Source organism: Cibotium barometz, chromosome 7 (genome assembly GCF_041138505.1).
Source record: "Cibotium barometz isolate CiBa-2024 chromosome 7, ASM4113850v1, whole genome shotgun sequence".
Taxonomy (NCBI): Eukaryota; Viridiplantae; Streptophyta; class Polypodiopsida; order Cyatheales; family Cibotiaceae; genus Cibotium; species Cibotium barometz.
Window position 1 is genome coordinate 8,263,732 of NC_141052.1, and position 13,853 is coordinate 8,277,584.

General features: G+C 44.3%; 1 protein-coding gene across 2 annotated transcripts in view; it reads right to left on the reverse strand.

The window, feature by feature from the left end:
- Positions 1-10,964, reverse strand: part of LOC147636648 (putative pentatricopeptide repeat-containing protein At3g13770, mitochondrial) — a 40,899-nt gene extending 29,935 nt beyond the window's left edge. Inside the window, exon 1 of one of the 2 annotated variants that reach the window (XM_086800107.1) lies at positions 10,384-10,964. In XM_086800107.1, the coding sequence (XP_086656233.1) occupies positions 10,384-10,401 (18 nt within the window). In that variant the 5' untranslated portion in view covers positions 10,402-10,964. The remainder of the gene's footprint in view (positions 1-10,383) is intronic. The other variant, XM_086800108.1, reaches the window with a different exon arrangement.
- Between the last annotated feature and the right edge of the window lie 2,889 nt (positions 10,965-13,853).

Here is a 13,853-nt window from a genome sequence, read left to right on the forward strand (position 1 = left end):
CCTTTGTCACAACCGCCCGTCTGTCTTGCCCCCCCTGCACTGTGCACCACCCCCATCCCCCCGTCCCCTTCTTCTTCTTCTTCTTCTTCTTTCTTCTTCTTCTTCTCTTTCTTTCCTCATCTTCTTCTCCTCCTCTTCTATTCTTCCTCTTCATCCCCATATCATTCTCAGCTGAATTAATTTCTCCCAATTTGCAAACCCTAATTTCAATTTTTTCCCAATTACAGAATTAGCCCCAATTTTTAGTTGTTTCTCGGAATTGCCCCAATTTTGAGCAACTCCATCCTCTAATTGCATAGATTTTCCCCCAATTTTACAAACCCTAAAATTTTCCCCTTTTTTCCACCCTAATTTTTTCCCCCAAATTTTAGGGTTTCTCACAATGTGGCCAAAATTTCAGAATTTTGCTCAAAATCCCTAATTTTCAGCTTAATTTCACAAATTTCAGGCATCTTCTTTAACTTCCCCAAATTTCAAACTCCTCTCTTTCTCTTCAATTTCTTTCTCGATTTCAGCAATGGGACGGAAGAAACTTCTTGAATGGGAGCAAGTGGACATCACCTTCGATAAGTGGGGATCGGGCGGCTCCAAGAGATGGATATGCAAGCATTGTCACAACGAATATACCGGAAGTGCTCCACGATTGAAAGTCCATCTCTTGAACATTCTGGGGAAAGGTGTTGCCGTATGCAGTGCTGACATCCAAACGACATCATTGTGAGCTTGGGTGGAGGTCCGGAGGCAATTCGGCGAGCAAAAAGAGCTCGCCACAAAACTCAACAAGATGCTGACAAGCAACCCCCTTCCGCTGTAGACTCATCTCCTACCTCACCTGCCGGTCCAACCTCTCAAAGATCTTAGCCCGCCACAAGTAATGTGTCTTAACCCGCTAGCTCGCATCGCATTCCTACCGTCTCTATGGCGAAGGGAAAGCAAGGGGCTTTGCAGAAAAGTTGGTCTAAAGTGCAACATGATAAAGCAAGAAGATCCGTTAGGCAATACTTTTTTGAGTGCAATGTTGCCTTTGATCATGCACGAAAGCCAACTTTCACCAATATGTTGAAAGCAGTAGCAGAGGCAAGTCCAAGCTTCAAGCCTCCATCCTACGAGACATTGCGCACAAAGGAGTTGAGAGAGGAAGTGGCAAACATTGAGAGGGAGTTGGAGCCCTTTACGGCTGCATGGGTGAAGTATGGGTGTACTATACTTTGTGATGGCGACGACCTCTCATAAATATTTTGGTTTCTTGTTGCCTTGGCACCACCTTTTTGACAAGTATAGATAGTTCATCTAAGGCTCACACAACAGACTACATCTATCAACCGCTTAAAGCTGCAATTGTGGACGTGGGGCCTCCAAATGTGGTCTGATTATATGGATGTGACACACATGCAAGGGTTGACTTGCATTTTGTGGCAACCACACTTTTGGCTCTCTCTCTCTCTCATTTCTGTGTGAGCTGCTTCTTCCTACACCTAACCCTAATGTGCAAGTTTCTGTGTGTGTGAGTGTGTGAGTCCAACACCAACAGGTGTACATAAACACTAATCTTTCTTCTCATATCCAATGCAGAGGTGCACAATGGTTGGATGCCTGTTATAGAGCGCTGTACATGTGGAGATGTAAAAGCACAAGGAGACTTGACTGATGAGTTGGATGATTACAAATTAAAAAAGGGTACTTTTTCTTGGCCTCTTGCATTGGATGAGAGTAGAATGCATGAAGGTGAAGTGGTGGGAGTCCCATGGTGCAAGCACACCTAAATTGCAGAAACTTACCATTCGCATACTTTCTCAAGGGAGCACAGCTTCACTATGTGAGAGAAACTAGAGCACCTTCTCTTGCATACCTACCAAAAAAAGAAACAAGTTGAAGCCCTCAAACACTGACAAGTTGGTGCACAAAAACACTAATCTTTCTTCTCATATCCAAACTCAAGGCTAGAGGCTATGAGAAACTTGAGGTGACTTCAAATATGATTAACAACGAGAAAGATGATGATAGACTCATTACCTTGCAAGAGATTTAGGAGAGTAGAGAGGATGATGGTATAGAGAACATGCATGCAAAAGGACCTTCCATTGAAGAGCAACAAGAGACTGTGCTGAGGACACTTCATCTTCCTCCAACGAGAAGGATGAAGAATGATCATTGACAATCTCTGTCTTTTTTAGTGGCCCCACCGACCTCTCTCTTTTTCACTCTTTTATGCTTTCAGCTAATTGTTCAGATGCTCCATTTGTTTCCATCGTAGATGTTTTTTGTTTCTATTATCTATTGCACCAAGCTGTAGCCTAAGATGTTCGCTTGTTTCAAGTTTCAACTTTCAAGTTTCTTGTATTAGTCAAAGTTGTAGATCTCAATTTGTGCAATGCTGCCTCTTTGTTCCTTATTCACTAGTAATCTAATCATAAGTTTCATGATTTTATGCATACATTATAAGGTCACGAAATGCAACTCTTTCCGAGGTTGAAGCATTCTTTAGCAAACTTTGTAAACTCGCATGCGAATGCACAAATGCGATGCATGCAAACAACTATGTAGCAAGCAAGAGAAGTGTTGCAGTGTGCTTGGATTGGTTACAGAAGTGAATAATGGGGAGGCCCCTTTTATAGTGCTGTGAGGAACTGGCCGACTACTCCTAGAGCTCGCCGACAGCCCACGACTTACTAAAATAGGTAAAAACCCATAAAATACAGAAGCCCCATAACACTGAGATGCAAAATTTCTAACAAACACCACTAACATGCTCAAATCAAATGCAAATGTAGTACTACGAATAGCCCATGACCGCGCGTGAACCCCACTAACATGCGAAAATCAAATGCAAATGTAGAGCGTGCGTGAATACCACCCAACAATACTCAATACATGTCCAACCATTGCCTCAATGCGTGCGAACCTACCACACAGCGTGTGAACAAGCCATAAACTCAAATCTGTTCAGCGCTACGTGTGAACAGCCTCTTGCAAATATGTGTGAACCCAAATCTGTCCACTGTGATGGCTGAGAAAGTGTGGAGTGGCCTGGAGAGTGCAGACATAGTGTGGCTGGACAAGGGGTGTGAGAAGAGGATGAGCAAAAGAACCCTAAAGCTTGATGGAAATGGGTGCCAAGCTGTGCTGAAGTGCTCAATCAAGCTGATATCAATGCATTGCTAAGTGCTAGTAGCTGAGCTTACCAAGCAATGAAGCCTTGCTAAAGTTGATGCTAAGGATGAATGGGCATGAAAGAACCAAGATCTGCTTCTCGTGCGTTGGTCTGTACAACTCAATGTGCATTGCAGTCATTAGCAGATCTACGCACTGGAGTCATCGTGCTGAGCTTTAAAAAAAACGTGCTATACAGAGCTTAAAAACATGCTTTAGAGGAAAAACGAATTTGTTGCCTTCACGTTGGTCTATCATGCCTTCTCGCCTACAACTGTCGGCTTGATGATCTGCGCTGAACTGGTTGCACACGCGCCAAGAAGAAAAGAGCCTGCTGAGTGCACTGTGATGCAACTCCTCCGGTTGCACGCACGCCAAGAAGAAAAGAGCCTGCCAAGTGCATGCATTCCTGCTGAAACGCTGATGCAGCTACTTGATGGTTTCTTGAATTTATGAAACATTTTCTTTGCCTTTTGCATGTGGATATTGTGACACATTTGTGTCCTTCCCATAAGCTTCTGACTTTTGGAAACTTTCCGATTTGATTCCGGCTTGCTGCACTTGCAATTGTTGAGGTACAAGTACATTGGTCCTACTAAAACTGTAGTTTCACTGGTTGCAGATATGTTTTTGTAGGCCGTAGTTCTAGTTTGTTGCACAGTGAACTGCTAGTGTTGCTCATGAAACGCTCTTGCCATTGTTTTTTTTTTATGACCACTAGGCCAATTGTTAAGCTCGTAAAACAAGTTTGCAAGGCTTACAAAATGTTCTCCCTTTGAGCCCTAGCATATGCATCACCATACACAACATGCCCAGCTAGGTCTCAAATTTCGTTCTAGCTTGAAAGGTCAACCTTGTAACACATCCAAACTTGTCGTATCTTGCCTTGAAGTTTCGCCTTGGTGATACCAACTGTCAAGGAGGCCAGTGGTGAAGCTTACGAGTTGCTCTCCTTACTACTACACATCAGAACTTCCACAGTAAATCAGCTGCCAAGAAGGCTCAGAACTTGTGAGAGCTCGATGATGGCCTGAGGCTACACTGGGCTGCGATCTGGCCGGCTGACTGGTGTTCAGGGGATACACTGGGCTACAATCTGGCTGGCTGACTGGTGTTGAGACGCTGATTTTTACTAGATGCTCCATGCAATGCTGCACTGATCTACATCAGTTTGATGATGTATGTGTTGGCACAGAAACGCCTGTCTGATGTGAGTCTCAAGGCACCAAGAACCTTTAACTGCTTTGAATCTTGTGGCACAGATGTTATTTCTTGTTCTAGTTTAACTCAATGTAGGGCTTTAACTCCAGCCAAATCAATTCCTCATGTAGACCATCTAGAAGGTATACTAGAAGCTCCAAATGCAAGGGCTAGCTTTAAGTTGATACCACTTACACTGGGCTACGATCTGGCTGGCTGACTGGTGTTGAGACACTGATTTTTACTAGATGCTCCATGCAATGCTGCACTGATCTACATCAGTTTGATGATGTATGTGTTGGCACAGAAACGCCTGTCTGATGTGAGTCTCAAGGCACCAAGAACCTTTTAACTTCTTTGAATCTTGTGGCACAGATGTTATTTCTTGTTCTAGTTTAATTCAATGTAGCGCTTTAACTCCAGCCGAATCAATTCCTCATATAGACCATCTAGAAGGTATACTAGAAGCTCCAAATGCAAGGGCTAGCTTTAAGTTGATACCACTTAACTGATTTATGTCTCCATTTCAAGCCTTAGCAAAGATGCACAGTTCTGCATCCTAGGATAGATTCAGACTTTGTATGTTCTCACACACATCCTAGTTGGCTTGCCTTTGGGCAGTGTCATCCTTGTTGATGATTTTGTAAGGCATAAGATGTAGGTCTATCTGAACTTCCTTTTACTGTTGACTTGTGGACTGTTGTTGCATTTGTCTAAGCTTCCTTTTACTGTTGACTTGTAGATTGTTGTTGCATTTATTGTCCTGGTGGTTTAGTCTAGGTCAAATGGCTTTTACTCTACCCTAATTCCGCTCTAGGATCTAGAGACGGCGTGGGCCCACTTTCTTGTGGATGGTCCATACCTCTTGCCCTAGGTTGTGGTTCTTCTGACTATGTGTTTCCCAGGATAAAATTGCGGAGCCTCGAAACAAGGCTTCTCTGTGAATGTGCGGGAGAGGTAGGAGCTTGCTCTTGGTAAAGGCATAGTGACAGGGGGACGGCGGGACGCCCACGTGGGACATGGGAACGCCATCCCGACTAACGGCATTTGCGTGACGGCAGCGGGATGGCCTAGGGGACGGAACGGACGGGACGTGACCAGGGGACGGGCGTCCCCGCCCAGGGGGACGGGGGGACGTTGTCAGCCGAGGACGGGGGGACGTCTGCAACAACTACAAATTCTGCAACGGCTACAAATTCCTGCCGTTTTTTTTTCAGGTAACGGCTACTAGCCGTTGGCGGCTGGCCGTTTGAGAGTTTGAGAGAGAGAGAGAGAGAGAGAGAGAGCTGCCATATGCTATATAATGGGCTGCAAGCTACTCCTCTTCTACTCACGCCTTCCAACACCTTCCTCTCCACCCTCTCCTACTCCACCACCTTCCTCTCCACCCTCTCCTACTAGACTACTTCAATCTTCCCTCTACTTCTTCTCCTACTCTACCCTCAAAGCTCTCTCCACCCTCTCCTACTAGACTACTACTAAGTTACTAACTATTCATGGCATCCTCTTCTCGTGCGGTCAGTAGGAGTAGAACGGATGGGTGGTCATGGTGGGATGAGGTCAACTTCGAGCCTCCTACTCATGCGGGGGTGCACGTCCATGGACATGCAAGCTTTGCCCATATAAGCGTGTGGGTGGGGCCAATAGGGTGAGGGCCCATTTGTTGCATGAGCCCAGTCATGAGGTGAAATTTTGTGAGCGGATCACACCGGAGATAAGAAAGGAGCTTCTTGCAAAGCTTGCCGCCCATCAAGCTTTGAGTGCAAGCCAAAGGGTGCGTGGAGTGGATCCCAACACTTATGTCACTCCAACCCAAACATCAGGTTCTACATCGGGTGGTGGTGCATCTTCATCTACCCCTCTATCACGTCCTCCTCGTGGCACTACTCGAGGCTTCACACAAGCCACCTTCTCAATGCCGCAACCTAGTCCACCCTCTCTCTCTCTCGTCGGCAAAGTACTCTGGAGGGGAATTGGGATCCCAAAAAGAAGGAGGAGGTTGATGCCGCGGTGGCCCGCTTCTTTTTTCATGACCACATTGCTTTTCGTGTGGCACGGTACGTATTTCACTCACATGATTTCATCATCATGTCTCACGAGTCACGATTCACGGGTCACCATTTTGCCATTCTAATTACTTACCCTCTTTTTTTTTGAAATGATAAATAGGTCCGACTACTTCAAAACGATGGTGAAGAAGATTGGCGAGTACAGTCCTCACTACACACCTCTATCCTCCGAAACCTTGCGGACCACTATGCTTGACAAGGAGAAATGCCTTGTTGAGCAAGCGGCGGCAAACACAAAGAGACAATGGGCTCGCAATGGAGTCTCTTTGATTATAGACGGATGGAGTGACACGCGGAAAAGGTCTATCCATGGCCTTGTGGCATACTCACGGGGGGAGATGTACTTTGTCTCCTCACATGATGCTTCAGGGACGGGAAAGAGTGCGGATGTACTTGGCACTGCTGAGTGGAGTAGTGCTGTCGAGATTATCGGCCCCGAATGTGTGATCGGTTTCGTCACGGATGGTGAGGCGACAAATAGGGCAATGGGAGCTATTCTTGAGAGTATGTATCCTCAAATCACCGTCTCTTTTTGCATGGCACATTGTCTCAATAATCTTTAAAGATATTGGGAAATTGTCATGGATTGAATCGGTGATTGATGATGCATGTGCAATTGTGACCTTCATCAACAATCACACATATCTTCGATCCGAGTTTGGGAAGAGGTCCACAAAGGTCCTTCTCAAGTACTCAGACACTCGCTTTGCATACAACTTTCTCATGTTGCATCGCTTGAAGGATTGTCAGGGTGCCGTGCGGCAACTATTCATCAGTGATGAGGTTTGCTCCTCATCTTTTGCACGTACACAGGTAGGGATTTCATGCAAGAAAAAGGTCGACGATGGTGATTTTTGGGAGGACCTCAAGCGCACTGACGCCATGGTGCATCCCATTGTCCACTTGCTCAGGATTGTTGATGCTATGCAGCCATGCATCGGCAAAGTATATGAAGCCATGCACCAGATGATAGAGAGTCTTGAGAAGCTTGAGCCAGACGTAGATAGATATGAGGAGATCCACTCGCTTTGTGTGGCGAGATGGAGCTCATATTCCTCTCCTTTACATGCAGCTACTTTTATGGTGGACCCAGAATTTTAGGGAAAAGGGCAGGAGGGTGATAAAGAGGTGAGCAACGGTTGGAGACTCATCTTGGATCGCCTCACGCTGGATGCAGAAATCAGGCACAAAATTAGAGACCAGCTCTCTAATTACAGGGCATTTCAAGGCTCATATGGATGTGCAGATGCGTAGCAGGACAGATTCAAGGTTGGTGCAGCATTATGGTGGGAGGACTTCGGATCAGATGGACCAGAGCTACAACAGTTGGCGATCCGGATCTTGAGCCAGTCCGTTAGCTCTTCTTGCCTAGAGCAATTATGGTCCTCCTACAGTCACATTTCATCAAAGAAAAGAAATCGGCTTGGGGTGGAAAGAGCTAATGATCTTGTCTTCATTAGCGCAAACTTGCGCATGCTTGGCAAGAGTGCAAGATGCAATGCCGATACTTTTACACAGTGGGAGATGGAACAAGAGAAGGCAGCTACAACTATTGCACAGGAGGGTGGGACAGATGGTTCTCATCATGAGCCTTCATCGGATGACACAACCCCCATCCACACTTCACGCACTCATGATCATGAGGCTAGCACCTCTCTTATTGGGAGCGCAGAGTATGAGAGTGAGTGACTTATATTTTGTATCACCTAGGCCCCAACATCTTTTGAGTATATCTATTTAATGTTATCAACTTTAAAGTCTTTCTTTTCCGACTTTGCAAGTCTTGACTCTTGACTCTTGCACCTCGTAGCGTAATTTAATTTTAAATGTAATGTGTATCATGATTCATAACTTTTGGAGTTAGAAAGCTTGTTGTTATTGATTGATTAATCTTGATTCTTTACTCCTCTAAAATTAACAATTTTGAGTGCCGTCCCCCACCCCCGTCCCCGTTCCCTACCTTTAGCCGTCCCCGTCCCCGTCCCCGTCCCCGTCCCCGTCTCCCCGCCCCTTGGTAACTATGGGTAAAGGTGGTATGTCCATGCACTGAGGTTCAGGCTCTCGTGTCTTGAGGTCAGGAGTTTCTCGTCCCGTCTAAGGTGGTCTTCACTTTCACTAGTGCTATCAAAGACAAGCGGATGAGGGTTTCACGCACGTGAGTGGCACATAGACCCCCCGCCAGCCAAGGTGGCCAGGGAGAGATTCTGGCAGCTATGGATATGGGAGAGCCAACCTCTCACGCGCCTCCAGTGGAACTCGGGAGAGTGGACTTGCCGTGATCCTGATGATCAGGAGGAGGCCCCCTTTTTTACATACACAGCGCAGCTAGGCCGCAGGATTCAAATGCCAAAGATTGATGGCACCCCAGCAACCGCAATACATTGGTAGTCACAAGGCCTCTCCCAACATTTCCTCTCAGATTTTTGGAACATGCTCTGGGACAATTTTCAGCCTCAAAAGATCAGCCTCTTTCTTTGGCTAATGGCACAAAGGAGCTTGGCAATTGGCACGTGGTTGGCCAGTGGAGGTCGACCAGCAGCTTGCACGAGGTGCGGCCAATCTCAAGAGTCTCAGCGACATTGTCTTTGGGATTGCCCGAAGCCTCAGCAGGTTTGGCAACGGATTCTCTGCATCTTCACGATGGACAGGACCTCGATCCAGATCATTATATGGGGCACTGTTGCTTGGGCCACAGAGACTAAGGTTGCCAAGGCTTATGAGGAGGATGGTGGGGGGCTAGCCCTTAAAAGTCTCTCACCTCCACATTTTGGCAGTACCAATCCCAGGCCCATCTATTGACCACTAGAGACTGGGCTCATGCCAGAGATGGGAGATGCAGTAGCATTGCAGCATTGCAGCCTGGCACATATGGCGAGCCAGATGCAACAAAGCCATCAAGGGTATGCCTGCAAAGTCCATCAGGAGCATTTGGCTTGACATCATCCATACCCTCTACGGCCAGTGGGAAAAGTTGCAGGGTGGCTTTGACCGCATGCAGAAGCGGCGGGAAGCTTTCTTGAGGCTCTGGCGGGTTGGCCCTTTTCTCACCGATAGAGGTGGTGATCCCACTTGGCATTACAGACCACCTATGTGTTTATTTCCCCCCCCCCCTCTTCCCCCTGTATGAGATAGCCTTCTCCTCATAGAGTGGCCAGCGGGAGGGGACGTGCATCTTTCTCCACCTTTTGATTATTTGATCCCTGCCCTATACATGAGGCGAGTTTGTATCTAGCCCTTCGTGGCTGTTTTTCATTAACTAAGGATCTTTTTCCCAGAAAAAAAAAAGAATCTTCAAAGCCATTATACTACAAAATAACATATCCTTCATGTGGACAAAGATGGTAAAACTCACATGCCCATATACAACCTCAACAAAGTCTTTCCTCTTGTCTAAGCACCGAATTATTTTGTCAAACCTCAATGGTAGGCATATGTCATCATGTCTGGTCAATATGACTTATCAGCATCAGCACGTGCATAGCTCTACTAAGACTCATGAAAGGGACGAAATGCCTCAGCATAAAAGCAACAAAAGAGCGAACATCTCATATGTAATGGCTATCTCTTGTTTGCTAGCAACTTGCTTTTTTTTTGGAAGACTGTAAACAGCAGACCCAGCCGTGTTGGAGGCTAGCACAGACTGTTCCTCCACAACTGGTCCTTTTGCTGATGTTAGCAACAGCTGCATCTTCCGCTAGCTGCCTCTCTATGGCGACCTAGGGAAAATAACTTCTATGATCCCTCTGTCATACTTTGCAAATTCTTTGCGGTTTGAAAGAAAAAGTCTAAAGACCTTGCCCTCATATTATGGCTTTGCACCCCTCGGAACATAATCAATTGCAAAGGTTTCTCTCACATATTTCAATGTTGTGTTCAAGCTCGACATTTTCTCTCCAAAAAACTATGTAAAATTTTTAATCATTGCTAAAACACAATCTGAACAACTACGGGATTTCAATCGCACCTTTCTTTCTGGCGCCATCTGTGAAGCCCTGCTGTCTGCTTGTCGGGGGGAGGCTTGTGATACCGATGAGCTACGCTGCAGGTCATCCTATGCTCTCCAAATCTCATGGTCGGCGCCTGGACAGACCTTGAGTTTACTCATTTCGAGTAACCAGCCCACTCACGTGTGTTTCTCCATTTTTATTTTTTATTTTTTCTGCGCCATGCCTATATATATATATAGGCACACTTCCACCTCATTAAATAACGACGTTGGCAGAGAATACCTCACGAAAGGCCTTACGCGATCCACAGCAAGAAATATTAAATTGATCAATTTGAAGTTGGCTTGCATGCTGGACAGGCTAATGTCTGTGCACAACGCTGTTAGCTCCTATAACAATCACACACTCAATCCCGCCAGGAAGGCAGGGATATGTACATATACATCCATACATACTGTGTCTGTGAGCGAAAACTGTGTACCTAAGTATATATGCATATACACATACATACACACACATACATGTACCCAGTAAAGCAAGCCGGACACACACACACACAACATGTGTATATTATCTTTTTTCATGCAATCCATCTCCACCCCTAACGTGGAATAATTAAATAGCCTTTAAATAGGTTAACGGGATGCATGAACATGCAAGGTCCAAAAAGTGATCGTAATGTTACAACAAGTAGCTGATGGTGGACATGATGCTAAATGTACATTAAAGACCTCAACTCCATCCAGCACGACCACCTTGAGAAGGATAGTGTAGTCTCCAATGAAGAGTTAGACCTAATGAGACAACATTCAGAACTGGCAGTGTATATCGAAAGCCTACTCGCCTTGAAGAAGTACATTGAATAGGTTATTGCTAGGGTTCCATGGTTCTTTTATCCAAAAGTTATGCTTCTTCGGTCAAAAACATGATGTATTGGATGATCTTTTTTTCTTTCTTCATATAATATAGTCTCCTTTTTGCAAAAAAAAAAACAAAACAAAACAAAATTCCTCAAGATCCACCCACACTGCATGTCCATATAAGGATGGAGCATAAAAGGCCAAGAAGAGAAGAACCCCATGCCTTGGTGAACTTGATGAACCTCACAATGCAATTCAATACAAACACTCAATGGTTGAGGATCGGGTATAGAATTGATAAGATGATTTTCATGTAACTTAGACTAACAATTGTTATCTTGATCACTCAAAATGCAACCTTACTCTTGCTCTATATATTTGGTGCTAATTCTACCCTGGCATTATGCTTCACTACAGTTTGAAGACATGGTTCATGCAAAACAAGAGCTTATATGTGTTGCTTTCCCCCACTAGAAGCACATCCAATTTCATTAGTGTAGCCTCTTGATTTGCTTCAGTGTGATTTTTTTATCTTTGGCAAATGCCATGGCCCAAATTTTTCCAACGTTTAGCAGAAATTCCCAATATATTCTTCTTGGTTTTATTCCACAAACCTAATTCTTCCCATATTGAATGCACAAACCAGGTTAATTCTTCCCATTTTCCCTATTCCAATGTGTGCACAAGGTCACCCGAAATGTTGGAACTAGATTTCACATGTATGTATTGAATGCACAAACCGGGTTCTTCCCATTTTCCCTATTCCAATGTGTGCACAAGGTCATCCCCAAATGTTGGAACTAGATTTCATGTATGTATGAAACCTTTGGGTTTCAATTATGTTACAAGAGTGAGATTTTTGAAATATTTTATTATTCAATTTTTGTAAAAAAAGAAAAGCTTGTAGAGCAAGCTTGGGCTAAAAATAGCCATGCAATCTATTTTTGATGGAATAAAATACTATAAAAATACTCAAGCGGGGATACTTTTAGCACACGCTTGGGGGGGCAATTGGGACCCAATCTGGTTTTCTTTCTTGTTTATATATTTTTGTGCGCGCGTTTCTCGAGGTCTCGATTTTCTCATTTTAATGGTATCAGAGCTAGTGTATGCTCTGCCAAAAAGTTTTGTGTTTGGGGCACTCAGACGACCCGAGACCACCAAAGGTCCATGTGTTCAAGTACTCAGAGCAGTGTTGACACGACATCCAAGGATCCGCCGTGTGAACAATCAAATATCAACCGCCATGGGCACAAGTCTCGACCAAGGGGGTCGGACACTAGTCAATGACCCTGCAAGGCACATAGTCAGAGATGCGACAAGGCACATAGACGATACCCTCATATCCCCACACCGCTAGCGCGCTTTACCAAGTCGTCAAAATCTATGACGTCATCAACTCTACTAGAGCCGTCGAAGCAAGTCGCGTATGTCTCCACAAGAGACAATAACAAACAATTTCTCCTTTTATACCTCATGCACAAAGTATTAAAAACACTATATGGGATTGACGGCTGACTACATGCATGGTGATGTGAGAAGCACCCAGGGAGAAGAAGAAGAGAAGGAGAAGACGAGAAGAAGAAGAAGAAAAAGAAAGAGTAGAAGAAAAAGGAGAAAAAGAAGAAGAAGAGGAGAAGAAGAAGAAGAAGAAGAAGAAGAAGAAGAAGAGAAGGAGAAGGAGAAGAAGAAGAAGAAAAAGAAAGAGTAGAAGAAGAAGGAGAAAAAGAAAGAAAAGAAGAAGAAGGAGAAGAAGAATAAGAGGAGGAAGAGAAGCAGAAGAAGAGAAGGAGAAGAAGAAGAAAAAGAAAGAGTAGAAGGAGAACAAGAACAAAAACAAGAAGGAGAAGGAGAAAAAGAAAGAAAAGAAGGAGAAGGAGAAGAAGAGGAGGAGAGAGAAGAAGAAGAAGAAGACAAAGAGGAGAGAGAAGGAAAAGAAGAAGAAGAAGAAGAAGAGAGAGAAGAAGGAAAAAGAAGAAGAAGAAGAGGAGAGAGAAGAAAGAGAAGAAGAAAGAAGAAGAAGAAGAAGAAGAGGAAAAGAAGGTGAATAAGGAGAGAGAGAAATTTATTTTAAAGAAAATAAAAGAAAAGCGATTATCATCAACGTTGATTACGTACTTCAACCCCCTCGTTGATAGATACATGGATCATTCTAGTGGTGTCATGGCAAGATCGATTCGAGCGTTATTGTTATACTCTCATCATTTAGACGTTGGATGTAATGACTTTAGATATGCATGGATTTGAGACTTGAGTAATTTTTTTGGATATGCACCTAGCCCAAGGCCAATGATATTCTAGGGTATGTGATTATTTCTTACGCAGTTTATGTCATAATCATGAAGATAATAGTCTTGAATTTGTGCATGAGTGTACGCATGTTGTTACATGTGTGGTGTAAGGATGTGCAAGTTATACCAATGATCTCTACCATGGAGCTTCCAGCAATTTTCATCTCGAATTACACACAATAAGTCTTCATCTTTACCCAATAATTACATTTAGTTATTCGCAAATTGTTTTAAATTCTCTATTTCTCTTAACCTTTTGATTTTTTAGCCAACAATACATCAAGGTAAGACTCCCTTACTTTTGGATTTTATTTTTACGTCATCAAATTTTATTTA